The sequence below is a fragment of the Thrips palmi genome, unplaced genomic scaffold (assembly GCF_012932325.1).
Source record: "Thrips palmi isolate BJ-2018 unplaced genomic scaffold, TpBJ-2018v1 HiC_scaffold_7, whole genome shotgun sequence".
NCBI lineage: Eukaryota > Metazoa > Arthropoda > Insecta > Thysanoptera > Thripidae > Thrips > Thrips palmi.
Genome location: NW_023144634.1, coordinates 894,789 through 912,336, shown reverse-complemented (window position 1 = coordinate 912,336; position 17,548 = coordinate 894,789). Strand labels below are relative to the sequence as shown.

The following is a 17,548-nucleotide window of genomic DNA, read 5'->3' as shown; positions in this document are numbered from 1 at the left end:
AACAATACAAAAACATAATAATCATAATACTCAATTTCAAATATCCAAAAGAGGCTTACACAAAGCGTAAGAGGCTACCATTTCCAAAACAATAATAAAATTAAACAATACAAAAACACAATAATCATAATACTCAATTTCAAATATCCAAAAGAGGCTTACACAAAGCGTAAGAGGCTACGTCCTGAACAAAAAAGAATTAATACAAAAGGAAAAGATCTTTGTAGAAGGGTGAAGTGTTAGTACAAAGCTCCATCTTCACTTCATGCAAACCTCAATACACTAAGTCTGTTCACAAAATGATTTAAAGTCAAAATGTATCGGTAATCAAAATATTATGTCTCACTGTTTAACAACACTGAAACGTAATACCGATTCTCATAATACTCAATTCCAAATAAACACAAGAGGCTTCAACAAACCTTAAGAGACTATAGTGCAAACTAGAGAACCTCATATCATTTACCAAAATTAAAACAAATAGAAACAACATATTTACATCTTCAAGCTATAATTTACATCTTCACCCAAAAGTAACTTCCTTGGTGTTCCTCTAGATCGCACACATTCGGGGGATGGGCAAATATCCCTACTAAGTCATTGTGTCTAGACTTCAGTTGGTTGTGGCAGTCTGATCTGTAACAGGACAAAATCAATTTTTAAAGGCTGGCAGGAAGCAATGTCATGTGTAATGACTCAGGTAATGATGCAGGATTGAAAAAGTGGTGACATGACTTTGGAATCCATCCTCATCAACTAAATATGCATTAATAGTCAAGCTACAATTCGGCAAGACTTAAACAACGAACCAAAAGACTCATTTATACCTGCAAAAACGGCAAGGGGGATCTTCATGGCAATGACTATTACATTTTACTAAAATGTGCAAATGCCTGTTACAACGCAACAGGCTCTGAACCTGAAAAAAAATAAAAACATGAAAATAAGATTATTATTAAGAATAAAGTAGTTAAGGGGACACTGTGGTAAGACTACAGTTTATATGAGGAAAAGTTGACACAATGGTACTGTACGCAATGTGGGAACACACATGGGCACAAGTTCTGATGGGACTCAAACTGGGGATGGACTACACTTGGCCACCCCTGCATCATGATGAACATATCACTCACCGCCTCCTGATGCATGAATGAGTGCACACATTCCTGAAGCAAAACAAACATTTCTCGCAGACTGGGCGAGCTCTGTGGGCTGATTGAACTCATCATGGCCAAGGTTGGAGGGCAAGTGAGTGAGATGCTCCGCAAGTGTGGCAGCTTAGGCAAGGCCTCCGACAGAGCTCTCTGGGGCACCTCTATAGGACAAGCAGAGAGCACGGAATAGCAAAAAGGCAGAGAGAAGCCACTACAGTATATGACGCAATTTAATATGTAGTAATAGAAACGTACCTGCGTCCTGTGCCAACATGTTGAGCTTCACTTTCTCCAATGCCGAGTCATTGCATGCAACTGGAGCCATTGTTAGAGTCCTGACCACTTTCTCCTTAGAACCAGAAGTCTCCTCAGAATCGGAGGTCTCCTCAGAATCAGAGCTCTCCCGAGAATCAAAGGTCTCCTCTGGATAAAGTGAATACTCATGGAGCTACGAGTAAAAAAGGCAAATGCAGGATTAGAATCAATGTTGCATTCTCAGCAAGCACATCTCAGATAATGTATCACGACTTGGATCCAAGAAAAGACCCAGAAGTAAAGAAGAAATAGTGTCCACCTGCACAGCTGGTACTGTACACCAATGTACACCAAAACAGAATGTACCCCTGATTCTGAGCCCTACATTTGATTTAAAATAACAAATGTAATGCAAACCTGCGTTGCCTTGGCTAGGAACTGGGCAGTCGCTGAGATGGCACTCCGTGCGCGCTCAACATGCCTCTCTTCGATGACTGTCCCCCTTCGCTCCATCTTTATGGTTACAGACCTCAACTTGGGGCACTTCAAAAGAAGCTCCATATCCACTTGTGGGGGACATTCCAGCTGTTGCAGCTCACTTGCAAGAGATAGGATTGCCATGGGAGTGGGTATGCAGAGAGGCAGGGAAACCATCTGCAAAAGGTAACAGAGTGTAACTAGTTCTCAACTGAAACTGTAAAAGTAGCACTGACAGAAAGACCAATTTCATTTTTTAAGTGACACATAAGTTGACGAGGAAGTAATTGTATAGAACATACCTGGAGGGTTTTCCTGTGAGAAAATAAAAGGAACTGGACATGCCTATCTGGTTTACGAGTATCTGCGCGAAGCTCCTTTAAAGAGCTGACAGGGGCGCTGGGCGGAAGTTGACCTCCAATAGGTGGCCTGAAACATGGTAAATTTTGTTCTTGACACCCACCTTTCTATTGGCCACAATGGTTGTTGTCATGTCGACGAATGAACAAACTACCTGTAGTTCTGCAAGGATATTTCCCTGATCCTGGTGCCCTGCAGCATTTCCATAAAGGGGGCAAAGCTCATCGGTTCCCCATGCATGTGCATGTGGATACTTTCTAGGCTGCCCAGTTCCAGCTGCAACATGAAACATAAATATCAACGAACTGCTTTGTTCCAGGAATGTGACATCACGATAAAACAAATGTGACAGGATGAATGTCAGGTAATATTGACTACGGCTGACTGCCCACCTGACGTCTCAGAATTTGGCAACAGTCGATGGCGACGTTATTCCACACTGAAAATGACAGCCTCTTGGCAGCACAGAAGGTAGTGAGTAGGCCCGGTATCATACCTTCTGGCAAATTCAAACTAATAGTGGCCACAACTGGCGCCACTCTAAGTACGGCCTGCAAAAAGAAACAAAAAAAAAAAAACGACATAAAGCTGGGCACTGTTGCAATATGAAAAGAGTTTGATATTAAACTGACAGACTCCTTCTTAGAAATGATGTAGGTGGTTCATTAGGAATGTGAGTGGGAACACTTTACCTCAAAGAGATCTCTCTCTAGCATGACATCGACGATTGCCCTCTCCCTCCACACTATAGGGCTTGATCCCAATTTACGCCACCTCCTGCACACTCCTCGGACATGCAGGAGGTCTCTTTCAGGCAGGTAGCTGAAAATTTGAAATAACAAATTTGGTGGTACCTGGTTCTCCATCTAGAAAAATAGACAACATTTTATTAATAAAACAATTTAATATCCAATAAGTTAGTCACCACCAGCTGGACTCTGTTTCTAATTGTCTCAAAAGTGGTGGTTGCAAAAACTGATGGCTCCCTACCGACGATTTAAAGTTGATATTTATTTTTAAGACCAAGTGGTGTCATGACGGAAACCAGGAGGGTAATCTCAATGGCACCGCAGATCGGAAATCAATTAATTGCAAATAATTTCAGGGCTTTTCCAAGCCGACTTCAACATTTTGTTCATTCTGAGAACAGCTATAACACTCCAAAATCCTACAATAGTAATTGCTATGCATTTGTCGCGCTTGCCCTCCCTCCCCTTACATCGTCCGAATATTTACCTTGAATGAACCAGGATGAAACTTCTCGGCCGCGAAAGTGGAACGGGCTTCAAGAAATACAAAAAGTACAAAATACAAAAACAGCAGAGAGGGTGAAACCTCCAATACGTGGTGAATTCTTCAATACAAGTTAAACATGAACCTCCTCGCGTGAAGCCATGAAGCTTGAAGTCGAAGTCATGAACGCCCTCGAGTCACGGCCTTGTTGAGCCATACACAACACAAACACAACACACACACCCGTCGACATAACCTAGAGGAACTAGGAGGAGTATGGCAGGTCACACACTGCTGTCTTATTCCTTCATGAAAGAGGAACCAATTGATTTGAATGATGTTGTGACCTCGATCGGAAGCCAAGATTCTTTTAAGTGTCAGGAAAACTTTCCAGATTCTGAATTCCTTTGTTCTGACCGGGGAAAAGCAGAAGTACGTGTCATAGGTTATAAGTTCCATTTTTGGTGGCAAGCCGTATTTTATTTTTCTCTTACTTCTCTTCATTATTTCCTGTGTTTCTTCAGAGCACTGCGAGGGATAGCAACAAAGAAACAACAACAAAGCAAGAAACACCTCATTTTATGAGTGTGACACATGCAACGTCAGAGGCTGCATTCATGTTTGACAATTCTAAAGTGCACTGCCGTAACCTGGACACTCTTAACCTGAACACAATTTTGAAAGTAAGTATGAATCAGTCTATGGCCAGTTATTAAATCTAGTCAGATCATGAGGTTTCCTTATGCTACTTCTTGTCCGCCTTTACCCCTCAGATTGAAGAAATGGATACGGATGATTTCAAAGCTTATGGACGCATTCTCAATGATGACATTGGCTTCAAACAGCGGGTGAAAACAAATATGCTGCAGCTCCAGGGGCATAGACAGGAAGCAAGAAAATGTTCCAGAAATTTTCTTAAGCCCCGAGCAATGATGAAAATTGCCAAAAATTATGCAGAACTTTATTCCAGAGATGTTCTTCTTCCATCTCCTTACCCAAGATTCAGAGATTCTATAGTAATTCAATGCCCAGCTTGCACAATGCCAAGAGACCAGAGCAGGCATTCTGCATTTCTTGAACTTCTTCTTCATGTAATGGAAAGGCATTCTGGTTGCGCTGATTCAGTCTTCTATAAAATAGGACGGACATATGCGTCCTTCATAGAAGGCTTGAAAGTGAAAATCCTTAAAAAATTAAGGAATCGACAATCTAAAAGATTGAGTAGGTTGTAATTATTGACAGACGGATTGTGATTTTATTATTTTTCACTGGAAATCTGTGTCATTTAGACTAAGGCATTGCGCTTGTATTTGTACAAGCTTGAAATGTTATTTTGTAGTTACCTTGAGTAAAATTGGGGTAACCATAAAAATATTAGTACTAATAACCTTAATAATTGAGGAACGTTTCAATTTGGTTTGGTCAAAGAAGAGGTGTTGCCCTTGAATTTATTTCAATGAACTTAGTTCTTTAATATTTTATATTAGTTTGGAAGTACGGTGTGAGATAAAAGATTCTGAGCCTTGAATGATTGTGCTGGAACAATGTGAATAATGCATGACCTTCTCATTACTTGGTAAATTATTGAAATTTAATTCTAATTAATTATTTATTTATTGAATATTATGTTTTTTGTGTTTTGTGTCTTTCATTGGTTTGGGAGTCAACAGATTCCGAACCTTGAATAATTTGTTCTCACATTGTGAATAATATTTATATGAATCTTCCCTTAAATTGAAAAACGGATTAATGTTTAGTGGCCAGTCAACTTTTATTTGTGAATGTTTGAAATGTAGTTTCTGATTTGTGCACAACTCAGTCTAACAGAGTTGCTTGAATGACCCTTGTCATAGACCAAGGGATGGCCAATTCTTTCTTTATTGCTTCTAAAGTAATGTACCTTTGCAGACAACCTTAAGTGAAACTGTTACGGCAGTGTCAAATAAGTGGATGAACAACCTCCAATTTCTTGTAGTTGAGAGAGTGATTGCCCTTCTAATTATATGTTTATTGTAATGAACTTGTGTTTTTGGTGTCATTATGATTTATTGGTTTGGAAGTAGTGAGACAACATTGTATGAGCCTTGGATTATTGTGCTCTCACAATGTGATTAATACCTTCCTGTTGATTGAGAACCATGGTAAGTTTTTGCTTCGATTGTAGTTTGTGATTTGATCACACTGTGTAAGAGAGCTGCTTTAACAACCCTTGTCATGGAGACAAGGATGACCTATTAGGTGTTTGGGGTTTTGTTTTTTTTTTTAACGCAAGATGCCTTTGTAGACCACTTGGAGTGAAATTATTGTGGCATTGAAAAACATGCGTATGAATAACCTTAGTAATTGCTATATGTTTTGATTTGTTTTATTCCAAGAACGGGTTGGACTTGTAATTATTTATTTATTGTGATGAATTTCATGTTTTTTGTGTTTTTGTCTTTCATTGGTTTGGAAGTAGTGAAACTACAGATACCGAACCTTGAATAATTTGTTCTAACATTGTGAATAATATTTATATGAATCTTCCCTTAAATTGAAAAACGGATTAATGTTTAGTGGCCAGTCAACTTTTATTTGTGAATGTTTGAAATGTAGTTTCTGATTTGTGCACAACTCAGTCTAACAGAGTTGCTTGAATGACCCTTGTCATAGACCAAGGGATGGCCAATTCTTTCTTTATTGCTTCTAAAGTAATGTACCTTTGCAGACAACCTTAAGTGAAACTGTTACGGCAGTGTCAAATAAGAGGATGAACAACCTCCAATTTCTTGTAGTTGAGAGAGTGATTGCCCTTCTAATTATATGTTTATTGTAATGAACTTGTGTTTTTGGTGCCATTATGATTTATTGGTTTGGAAGTAGTGAGACAACATTGTATGAGCCTTGGATTATTGTGCTCTCACAATGTGATTAATACCTTCCTGTTGATTGAGAACCATGGTAAGTTTTTGCTTCGATTGTAGTTTGTGATTTGATCACACTGTGTAAGAGAGCTGCTTTAACAACCCTTGTCATGGAGAGAAGGATGACCTATTAGGTGTTTGGGGTTTTGTTTTTTTTTTTAACGAAAGATGCCTTTGTAGACCACTTGGAGTGAAATTATTGTGGCATTGAAAAACATGCGTATGAATAACCTTAGTAATTGCTATATGTTTTGATTTGTTTTATTCCAAGAACGGGTTGGACTTGTAATTATTTATTTATTGTGATGAATTTCATGTTTTTTGTGTTTTTGTCTTTCATTGGTTTGGAAGTAGTGAAACTACAGATACCGAACCTTGAATAATTTGTTCTAACATTGTGAATAATATTTATATGAATCTTCCCTTAAATTGAAAAACGGATTAATGTTTAGTGGCCAGTCAACTTTTATTTGTGAATGTTTGAAATGTAGTTTCTGATTTGTGCACAACTCAGTCTAACAGAGTTGCTTGAATGACCCTTGTCATAGACCAAGGGATGGCCAATTCTTTCTTTATTGCTTCTGAAGTAATGTACCTTTGCCGACAACCTTAAGTGAAACTGTTACGGCAGTGTCAAATAAGAGGATGAACAACCTCCAATTTCTTGTAGTTGAGAGAGTGATTGCCCTTCTAATTATATGTTTATTGTAATGAACTTGTGTTTTTGGTGTCATTATGATTTATTGGTTTGGAAGTAGTGAGACAACATTGTATGAGCCTTGGATTATTGTGCTCTCACAATGTGATTAATACCTTCCTGTTGATTGAGAACCATGGTAAGTTTTTGCTTCGATTGTAGTTTGTGATTTGATCACACTGTGTAAGAGAGCTGCTTTAACAACCCTTGTCATGGAGACAAGGATGACCTATCAGGTTTTTGGGGTTTTGTTTTGTTTTTAATGCAAGATGCCTTTGTAGACTACTTGGAGTGAAATTATTGTGGCATTGAAAAACATGCGTACGAATAACCTTAGTAATTGCTATATGTTTTGATTTGTTTTATTCCAAGAACGGGTTGGACTTGTAATTATTTATTTATTGTGATGAATTTCATGTTTTTTGTGTTTTTGTCTTTCATTGGTTTGGAAGTAGTGAGACTACAGATACCGAACCTTGAATAATTTGTTCTAACATTGTGAATAATATTTATATGAATCTTCCCTTAAATTGGGAGATAGGGTAATGTTTAGTGGCCAGTGAACTTTATTTGTGCATGTTTGAACCGTAGTTTGTGATTTTAGCACAACTCCGTCTAACAGAGTTGCTTCAATAACCCTTGTCATACACAGAGTGTTTAAAATTGTGTAATCAACACTCAGATTGAAGTTATCATTATCTCACTCTTGGGACAGCATACAGATATTTTTATGCCAGTTTGATCTTTAATTTTGCGACTCCAGAAAGGTATGTAATTGTGCCAATACCCTCTGGCCCAGTGCACTTAACTGCGGTAAATTGAATAAATTCTTCAACATTGCTGACTGTTGGAATATTTACAGTTGATTTCAACATATAAACACAATGTTGCCTTTAAGGTAAATAAAAACGTCTTTCTTAAATCGAGGAGAGTATGAGGAGAGGTGGGGTACCTCCCTTAGGGCGTTGGTTCATGCAATAAAAAGGCTTAGCTTAATGTAATTATGAAAAGTTTAATACTATCTCTTATGTCGTATAGTGTTTCTTCAGTAAAATCAAGTTGTTATGCCATTTGGATAAAATAAATTCAGAATTGAAAAAATGTTGCATTATTATAAGTATTGAAACAGTTTGATACTTTCTCTTATGTCATGCAGTGTTTCTTCAGAAACATCAAGCTGTTATGCCTTTTTGGATGAAATAAAATTGCAATTGAAAAAAAGTGTCATTATTTTTATAGGACAAATAGGGTACACTTAAGTGTTGAAGCAAATTTGGAACTTACTTAATGAACACAATGCACAATTATTCAAAACAGTCGCTCGAAATCAAATTGTTGGTTGATAACACTAACTATCACGTGACCAAGCCACAATGGCATTGATTAAGTGGGTTCTGATATTTAGAGTGTGTTCATTTTGTTCAACGTCAGTAATATTATAACGTGAAAGAGAAAAGTTGTTTCCTGATGGTTTGTCGGTCTTCCAACTGATTTTGTCATAACTAGAATGCACTTCTGACTTGAGCAAGTCATCGTAACTCTGTGGAACCTTGATACCCTTTAGGTAAACAACCTGGTACTTCTTGAAGGCAGACATTCCTTCATCTAAAAATTGTTGAAAAACTGCAACCTTTTCTTCTGTACTTGCATCAGGTGGAAGCAAAGTAGTGTTCCTAAATGAAATGAATTAAAATGAATTCAGGGGTAGTCTGCCCTGTTATAATGCAAGCCACTACATGAACCTCTAATGGTGATATAGAACTTACGTTACTTCAAAAAATTTGCAGGCAGGAACCACTTTGTAGTTGTGTGAGTTCAATGAGTTGAACACATGGTCAACTTTGTCCAGATGCTTGATAAAGTCTTTAGGGTCTAAAGGCGTGTTGACATTGTTTGGATCAACACCCATTTCTGCACACAAATCAAGGGAGTGCCTGAGTGCCCAATGACACTTAATGTTTACCTTCTTGCCCTGTAATGGTGCGAGATTCTCACCACAGTATGTACAATATCTGTGACTGAGGATACATGCGGTTTTAATAAGTGGTCTTTGACCGCCCACTTTACGTCTCTTTGATGGTGGATCATCATGTTCTTCAACCTGCCCGAGATCTTCTGCGAGAAGGCTGGGAATAAAAGATGACCCCTTCTGCAGCAATTCTGAACAACATAAAATCTGAAATATGAAAATCAAATTAAGTGTGGTGCCATCATCAGGATGATGCCTTAAATTCAAAAATAAGAATGAGGAACAACACTTACTGGCTGCCATTCATTTTCAGGAAAAAAATTTGGACACCTCTTGGCTGCAGGATCGAAATTGTATGACCAAAGGACTTCTTGGCCTGGTGAAAGCTTTCTTTTAGGTCCTTTGCACACTCCCATTTTGTTCTTGTTAGGCTCTTTCTGTGAAATGAGACGCCTGCAGAGAACTCTGTCCACCTTGTCATAATTGGCTATGCTTATTGGGCCACCAAGGTACACAGGATACTTTTCTTCTCCGGTTGGTGACCTGAGGTACCTGTGACCAGTAGGACACATATCTGGAGACGGAACTCTTGCCAACCAGCCCAGAGTCAATGGCTTCTTTTCAGTGAGTACCCTATAAAAAGCGAAATCACTGTCAAAAACAAATACTGAATGAAATAAACAGACTAGGAATGTTTCGTTATTCAAACCTGCCAAAGGGGGACTGTTCCTCTCTGAAAAATAGGCCCCAACCGTAGGGTCCTTTTTTAGCAGTAAAAATGTGGGAAGCTGTAATCCACATTTCCCTCACTTGGTCCTTCAATTTTTGAAAGTCATCAAATCCCATCTCTGGGAAATTCGGCATATTCTTTGGCATAGCCTTACACCTTCTTAGTGGCAGATCCATAATAAAGTGCCCAAGCCACATGTCATAATGCCATAAGTCATTTAACTGGCTTGTGCTCATAACGTAACCATGAGCATTATAGTCCGTCATTGTTTCGGAAGATAATCACAATGAATTGAGAGAACTAAATGCCCCTTTTGAAGTGAAGTGAAAAAAGCCAAACAGCGCCCGAGCAAACAAAACACGGTAGTCAAAAATATATCCACATTGAACACCTTTGAGGAAAAAAAAAACAAACAACGACTTCAACTGTATTACCGGATGGAGCTTTAAAAGCAACGTAAAAAACTGAACAAAAGGCAAAGCGAATGGAGAAATCAAACAATTTCGGACACTTTTCTAGAAAATTTTCAGTTTTGCGTTTTATGGGTATGGGTTCGGTTGGTAATGGGAGGCTGTGTCTATTTTGCCAAACCTACGCCGGCTGCTTTCTGCTGTTGCTTATGTTCTGAAGGGTTATCCGTGCATTTTCGCTGTGTCCCGTCAATGTAAGTTGCAAAATTAATTCTCTGGTGGATAATTAAGATTATTATAAATTTCATGGAGTAAACTGATATTTGAAACCTTTTTTTTCTCATTTCAGCGAGCAGAAGTGGAAATTCCAGCTCTAACCTGCACTTCTGCTACGGCTATTTCTGTGAGGAAAGGCATAATTTTGGTACGTTATGCTTTCCGTTCAACATATTAGCATTGACGTTGACCTTGATTGGAAATCCGAATTCGTGCCGTGGCTGGAGGCTCATGAACAGCAACATTTAGGTGTTGAAGATGGAGCTTTTCTTGTGGGTTGAATTTTTTTTTACACCATTTGCCATCTGATGTTTATACAGTATCCTTATGCTCTCCCTATGCTGTTACGTACCTTCTCCTTCATTATAGGTCACTGTGGCCTCTTCTCTACGAGTTCTACAGCCAGATGGTGAAGGCCCTTTCATTAAGGAATGCCTTCGTACTCACCTAAGTTCTTTGCAAGTCCTGACACTAAAAGAGTTTCAGCAGAAAGGAATTTATGAATTTTCTGCTACTCAAAAGGAAGATTTAATAGGGGGTTTCAAGAAAATTATGCAGGATCTTAATATCTACAGAAGTGATACATGCTGGTGAGTAATGTTTTGTCCTATGCCTTATTTTCTCTAGCCTCCGCTTCGGTTGTCTGGATCCATGAATCTATTTTTTCTTGCTCACAGCACTTCGGTTTTAAAGCAGTGCAAGGATATAGAGAGTGTTTTTAAGCATCTGGACTCTGATGTCTGCTCTAAGTATGCTTTTGTTGATGAAGAACCTGACTATGGAAGTAGAGTAATGCTGGATGAGTCTGGGATCAAGACTGAGCAATTATTTAACAAATACAGCAAGGATTTGGAGGGTTTCCCCTGGCGTGCAAGGCAGCGTAATCCCCCTGATAATTGCCCACAATCAGAGTGTACACCAAAAGATGATGACATTGAAATTGAAACCCAAAGAAGAAAGAGATTTAAAGGAAGAAGCCTTAGTGAAATAGTTGAACCAATTTATTATGGATATGGCCTTGAAATGGATGACAGAATGATACAGATAACAGCCAACTTAAATTTGAGTAGAATTTTCAACATCCTTTGGTTGCTTCCCATCCACTACCCTGGTTTGCATTCACCATATTTGTATTTTGGGACTACTCATTCCTTCTTCCCGGTGCATGTCGAAGATGGTCTTACTTACAGCTTAAATTATCTACATGTGGGGCATCCAAAAGTCTGGCAAGTAGTCCACAGAGCTAACCATAACTCATCTTCTTTCCTTTATTTTTTAAGTAATATTTTACTGTGCTTCTTTGCACCAGGGTCATTATTCCACCATGGGCCACAGAGTTGCTGGAATATTATCTTGCCAAGTGCTGTGTGTTATTATATCACACATCATGCAGAAATATACTTGGGCACAAGTGTGTGTTGCCCACATTAAGCTGGCTTCAAGAGCGAAACATACCTTTTAAAGTGGTGGGCAGAAATGTGTAAACATCCAGAATTGTGATTTTGTGTTTGAAGTTTTTTTTGTTTAATATATTAAAACTTTGTAGGTCATTCAACGCCCAGGGGACCTGGTAGTGCTGTATCCAAGCTCAGCACATTTTGGGTTCAATTTGGGGCCCAATATTGCCCAAGCGGTGAACATTGGAACAAAATCTTGGATTCCATGGGGGATTAACGCCAAGAAATGCACATGCTTGTAATTATATTTTTCACATATAATGACATGTGAAAGATCATAAACAATTTAGTGACATTGAATGACATTGTTACAGCAAACCTACACATCAGATGCACATTGACATGGCACCATTGGTCACAGCCTTCAGAAAGGACCTGATTCCTCATTTAATGACTGGTGGTGTTGTACTTACACAAGAAATGGCCAGAGGAATGAAACTTGTCGCTGATGCCGTTGTGAACTGCTCTTTAGTGGTATGTGGAAAAGTCACCATGGAGCATCAGGTTTGATGTATCATTACTACCTCATGTTTTCAGTTGGCTTACGGGTTTTCTATTTTTTATTACAGTGGAAAGATAAAGCATCACCGATAGGAAATGCGCAAGGACAGAGACTTGTCCCATTCAAGTGCCCAGTGGATGCATGTGAAAAAACTTTTAATGATTGTCCAGTGGACACTGCCAAGAAAAACATGATTAAACACGTGAAAAGTATTCACAGGCCATTAGTAGACAAATGCCAACTTCTCTTAAAAATTGACCAAATATTTGATCCTGTTCCTGTAAAGTGAGGAAGGTACATTGAATTTTGAAATATTTGTAGGTGATTAAATTGTTAAGTAAGATTAACACTGATTATCTAATGCCTTGATTGTGCCCTGGACTAAACATCCCTCACTTGAAGTCATATCTGTGTGCTGCATGCCTTCAGGGCTGTAGCTTTGCCCATTATTGTGAATTGAATTTGTTGTACCTGCTGACTGAAGCATATATCTCAAGAAATCACAAACTTATAAAATTGATTTGTTGTATTCTGACAGGGTGTATGAAGGATTGTGAAATTTTCATTCACAGTTTCTTTTTTTGGGGGGGCATTTAAATTTACTGAAGCCCCATCCATGCCGCATTTTATCGTTTTAGGGGGGTGTTGCTGGCTAGGCTAGTCTATCGATATATTGAACGCCATATTTCGCATATTGGAAGTGCTCTATGCGAGGTCGGTTACGTTCGTTCGACGTTCGACGCTCTCTTTCCAGTTCCAGTCTTTGGTCCTATCGGTCAACCTACTATAATTTCTGGTTCTGGAAACTTATCACCAGAACAGAAGTATCACAACGTACGTTGATGTAAGTGTTGGTTTCGAGTCTCGAATGTGACTAGGGGCTTCACCAAACAAGCGCGGACAAATTGTGGTCTTGATATGCTAACTAGCCACCTTCGTTGAGGTTAGATGCCCACAAATAGAGAAGGATCCCCAACAAATTTTATCTGCATTGCCAAATGCCGTCTGTCGCCCGCAGGGCCGACGGTAGAAAGGACCACCTGGGCCCACCGAACTGATCAATGAAGCGGAAGAAGGGGATAGCATTCAATTTTCATCATTTTTCAGGAGGTACAAAAAACTGTTTTGCAGGGTGAACTTACTGAATCCACATTTTCGTCAAAAAAAGCCTTAGAAATAACTGAAAATTTTCAAATGTGAACTACTCTGTAGACGGTTCCTGTGATATAATTCTACGGAACCATTGTTTACTAAGTTCTCCCAAACAAGGTGGAATTTGGTGAGGTCTGCGCAGTCTGTATGTCTGTGGTAAATTTTGGAGCTACCTCTCTTTTTGATTGTCTATGCTTTTCCAACTAGTGCTGGGGAGTTGAGTTGATTCTTTTTATATTAAACTAATAAAGACGTCACAAGTTGAGTTATCTCCTTTTGCCATTTTTCCCAATGGAGTTATGTGGATTTCGGTTGAGTTCCCTCCGTGAAAGGGGTCAAGTTGAGTTATATCCATTTTCCAAGTGGATTTTCTCCGAAACTGTTTGGAATTTGGGTCAAAAAATTTAGTGTAAAGATGCAAACCATCCTGAGGCATAATTATAAGATAAATACTCAATTTAGATATGTCAAATTATTCCCTTTTTCCGCTTCCTGGATCAACTGAGCTATGCAATCGGTTGCATATCTGCAGGGTGCCGGGCGGTCTCGGGGATGCGCGTAAGGGCAGGTCAGCCATACTGCAAGGCCTTTTTATTTTTGGCAGGCCTGCTGGGACGTCAGTACAACCGTGGCGTTACATTTTTATGTACTTGCAGATGGCACAGCGCTTCCATCTTCGTCCCGGCCTCCAAACACCACCGACTATGCCGCACCCTCCACCCTACTACCCTATTTCCCTCCATCAACCTGCTCCACCTCCACCTGGTTACCCTCACCCCTACTTCTACCCACATTATCACCCTGGTGCGGCCGGCTCACCACCCATCATCCGCCTTCCCCACCCTTCGGCAAACTATCCCAGTCCTACTCTTCCCCGTTCAACCCGCCCAAGGCTTTCCCACCCACAACTCATACGCCCCAACCCTTCAGTCCGTCCCAGGCCAACTCCTTCCACAGTCCGTCCCAACCAGCCACGCCCTGGTCTTCCCTCAGTCCGTCCCAACCAGCCACGCCCTCCCCCAGTCCGTCCCAACCAGCCACGCCCTGGTCTTCCCCCAGTCCGTCCCAACCAGCCACGCCCTGGTCTTCCCCCAGTCCGTCCCAACCAGCCACGCCCTTCTCTTCCTACAGTCCGTCCCAACCCGCCACGACCTACTCTTCCCACAGTCCGTACCAACCAGCCACGCCCTACTCTTCCTAATCCATCATCCAGCAGGCCAGTCTCGAGTGACCCACCATCACCACCACGCCCGAACCAGCAGCTATCGGTCCAGCGGGAGCGGGATGACTTCGAGCAAGTGCGCATTCGTACCCCATCAAGCAGTTCTGGCCATGTAAGTTACAATAATCAAAGTTTAGTTACCACAAAAACCGACGCGTGGGTGGACAGAGCACCAAACGGCTGCAAGTGTTTGGTCCATAGCAGTAGCTGGTTCAGCGTTGGTTCAATCGAAGCGCACGTTAGCTTTCAGTAGCGTGGATAATGAGATGAGGTGGAAAGGTAAAACGTCGTCGTGCAATCTTGCGTCCTTGCAATCCTCTAAATAATTAAGACTGCAACTCACCCAATCTCCTTCCCGGCATCTCCACGACTTGAATAACATGCCCCCCTGCTCCTTAAACCAGTAAAAAATTTCCTCACGAAATGAATTTTGTCTTTTCAGTCGGAACCCCAGGACACTTTTGACTATGTGGACTCTGACGATGAGGATCCACGTAATCCGTACAGGGTGCCACATGACGACGCAGGTCGCTACGGTCAGATGGAGGACGTGATAACGGACTCGCCGCCGCCGTTCGCACCAGTGCCGGTGCTGCTGCCTGTGACGCCTCCTTGCAAGTGTCCGAAACCCAAGAAGTGCAGGTCTTGTCTAATGGACGATCCCGTGTACCTGATCGAACCCTGCGCTGTCTTTGGAATATGCAAGGATTGTGAAGATAACCTTAAGGATCAGTACATGCGCTGCCCGGGGTGTGGCACAAGACATATTATCAGACCACGCCATATATATGTCTAAATTTACGTTACCAATGCTTTTTTTTCTTTTTTCTACATTAAACTTGTATTTGTGCCATTTTTGAAACGGAATTTGAAGTATCCTACTGTGGTATGTGATGATTAATGTTCTTTTAAGACTTAAATGTGTGTCAACTTACGTCGATTTGTACTCTTAAATGTCATCAGGATCCATCAAAAATTAGTTACTGACTATACTGTGCCTGATTCTGAGACCAGTTTTATAAATGACTTTTAATTGAATTGCTATTTTGATTTTACTTAGCTCCACATTATTGGCAATGTTCACCACGCACAACAGTACGAACCATTTCAGTCATTGACTCCCACCAAACTCTTTTCTTCCCTGTGGACTCCCCTCATGCTGACAAACCCAGACTGGTACACAATTTCCTTAGGATGACAGTGAATTCTATGGTGAATTCAACAAGGTTGGAGGAAAGGAAACACAACATACCACTGAAACAATCAAGATGAGACTAGAATTTATTTCTAGGATATTTTAATTTTTTACACTTGTTAGACCAGACACTTCAAAAGAAGCACTAATTCACAACCACTAACAACATGTAAATTCTTTCAAAACATGAAAACACGAGGAAGATCTCTAAAAAAGAAATGTTACAGCGATGCTGGTTTTGTAAGTCATAAAATAAGAGGACATGTGAAGGACACAGGAGTGGTCACGTGTGAAGTTTTAATTTACAGAGGTACAGAACGACCAGAATCGCGCTTTAATTAAATGACAGGGCTGGAGGCAAGGAAGTCCCTGAGCAGCAGAATAGGGGAAACACTTCAGTGGAGGTTATGGACAGGGGAGTCGTGCTTTGATCTGCAGGACAAATCAATATTAATCATGACTCTTTCAGTACAAAGGAGGCCGCGTAGGTTGGTCCTCAGTTACTTTACATCGGAAATCATTTCGTTTGTCGAGGACGTTTCAAAGTCTCCAGCGTTGTAGGGTTGTCTGCTATGCCTCGGTGGAGACGAAATCCAAACATCAACAAACCACCACCACCCCTTCCCATGCCCCTTCAGTTTCCGAGGAAACTCGAGTCCGTTGTCGAGTGTCCGCGGAAACTCGGGAGTTTCCGGAGGAACTGAGGCTGCAGCGACTTTCCTGTCTCCACGCGATGAAAATCCTAGATTTTTGTTTTTACGATTTCAATTTATTTTCCCTATTGTTTCGGTTATTCTTAATAATACGCTGGTATTACCAGAGATAAATGCTGGTATTACCGTCGATCATGGTCGATCCTCTTAGCGCGCGACTCTCTCGATAGTATCGAGTTTCGAGCTCGAGCCCCGGGCCGGGCCGCGGTGGGGTGGGCGGCGGCCGGCGCCGACGGAGTGGTTGTTTGGTGGTTGCTTGGAGTTGGAGTTGCTACGAGAAGAAGGTTGTTGAAAAACTCTCTAGTCCACACCCTTACGCTGGCGAGCGTTTAACGCATTCTGAGGTGAGCTTTGACATCAGCCTGCCTTCCAGGCTTTTTAAAGATCCTGACGAGTACGTTTATTTAGGGCTGCGTTTTGTTTACTTGTTACAGACCATGGTTAAAGTGGCGGTCCTTCGAGGTTATCAGAAAGGTTCAAAAATCCTTAGGGGACGGGATGCGCATCTTTACCACTTCAATCGGGTAATGGATGGTGGCAGACTGAGCTTCAGATGTTGTTTATACTACAAGCAACAGTGCCGAGGAAGATGCTCTCTCTCTCCGTCTGGTCGAGCATTTCTGACGAATAGGAGGCATAATCATCCACCTTCAGACAGCTCCGTCCTTTTGCGCAAATTTAGGCATATGGTGCTCCAGCGGTGCCGTTCCAAAGATACAAGCTCATACAAGACTATTTATCATGAAGAAAGGAGAAAGCTTAAGTGAGTATGCTGAGCATGCTGTATTTAATCTGTTCATTGGCTCTTTGGATATGCAAATAGTAAAGAACAGCCCGATAGCT

At 40.7% G+C, this 17,548-nt stretch overlaps 4 protein-coding genes across 8 annotated transcripts; 2 read left to right on the top strand and 2 right to left on the bottom strand.

Annotated features, from left to right (window-relative positions):
- Window positions 1-71: 71 nt before the first annotated feature.
- LOC117652822 lies at window positions 72-3,624 on the bottom strand. Of its 4 annotated transcripts, none has more exons than XM_034397966.1 (10): window positions 3,483-3,624; window positions 2,939-3,112; window positions 2,639-2,797; window positions 2,401-2,522; window positions 2,189-2,315; window positions 1,827-2,063; window positions 1,410-1,602; window positions 1,134-1,315; window positions 828-919; window positions 72-636 (listed from the first exon to the last, which is right to left on the bottom strand). In XM_034397966.1, the coding sequence occupies exons 2-10, from the start codon at window positions 3,110-3,112 to the stop codon at window positions 516-518; spliced, it is 1,407 nt and encodes a 468-aa protein (XP_034253857.1). In that variant the 5' UTR covers window positions 3,483-3,624; the 3' UTR covers window positions 72-515. The 4 variants fall into 4 exon arrangements, 3 of the variants coding, with proteins under 3 accessions (XP_034253857.1, XP_034253859.1, XP_034253858.1); XM_034397968.1 differs by having other exon boundaries at window positions 2,939-3,068; window positions 3,483-3,545; XM_034397967.1 differs by lacking the exon at window positions 3,483-3,624 and adding an exon at window positions 3,237-3,401.
- Window positions 3,625-3,721: 97 nt separating this feature from the next.
- LOC117652829 lies at window positions 3,722-4,738 on the top strand. Its single transcript, XM_034397984.1, has 3 exons — window positions 3,722-3,911; window positions 4,004-4,162; window positions 4,253-4,738. The coding sequence occupies exons 1-3, from the start codon at window positions 3,756-3,758 to the stop codon at window positions 4,709-4,711; spliced, it is 774 nt and encodes a 257-aa protein (XP_034253875.1). The 5' UTR covers window positions 3,722-3,755; the 3' UTR covers window positions 4,712-4,738.
- A 3,675-nt stretch (window positions 4,739-8,413) lies between these two features.
- LOC117652823 lies at window positions 8,414-10,115 on the bottom strand. 2 transcript variants are annotated; one of them, XM_034397971.1, is made up of 5 exons: window positions 9,758-10,115; window positions 9,342-9,681; window positions 9,075-9,255; window positions 8,846-8,990; window positions 8,414-8,752 (listed from the first exon to the last, which is right to left on the bottom strand). In XM_034397971.1, the coding sequence occupies exons 1-5, from the start codon at window positions 10,042-10,044 to the stop codon at window positions 8,428-8,430; spliced, it is 1,278 nt and encodes a 425-aa protein (XP_034253862.1). In that variant the 5' UTR covers window positions 10,045-10,115; the 3' UTR covers window positions 8,414-8,427. The 2 variants fall into 2 exon arrangements, with proteins under 2 accessions (XP_034253862.1, XP_034253861.1); XM_034397970.1 differs by having other exon boundaries at window positions 8,846-9,255.
- Window positions 10,116-10,374: 259 nt separating this feature from the next.
- Window positions 10,375-15,593, top strand: LOC117652685. The gene is made up of 8 exons (XM_034397775.1): window positions 10,375-10,442; window positions 10,538-10,736; window positions 10,834-11,054; window positions 11,142-11,829; window positions 12,011-12,159; window positions 12,236-12,425; window positions 12,491-12,703; window positions 15,240-15,593. The coding sequence occupies exons 2-8, from the start codon at window positions 10,620-10,622 to the stop codon at window positions 15,591-15,593; spliced, it is 1,932 nt and encodes a 643-aa protein (XP_034253666.1). The 5' UTR covers window positions 10,375-10,442; window positions 10,538-10,619.
- Window positions 15,594-17,548: the final 1,955 nt, after the last annotated feature.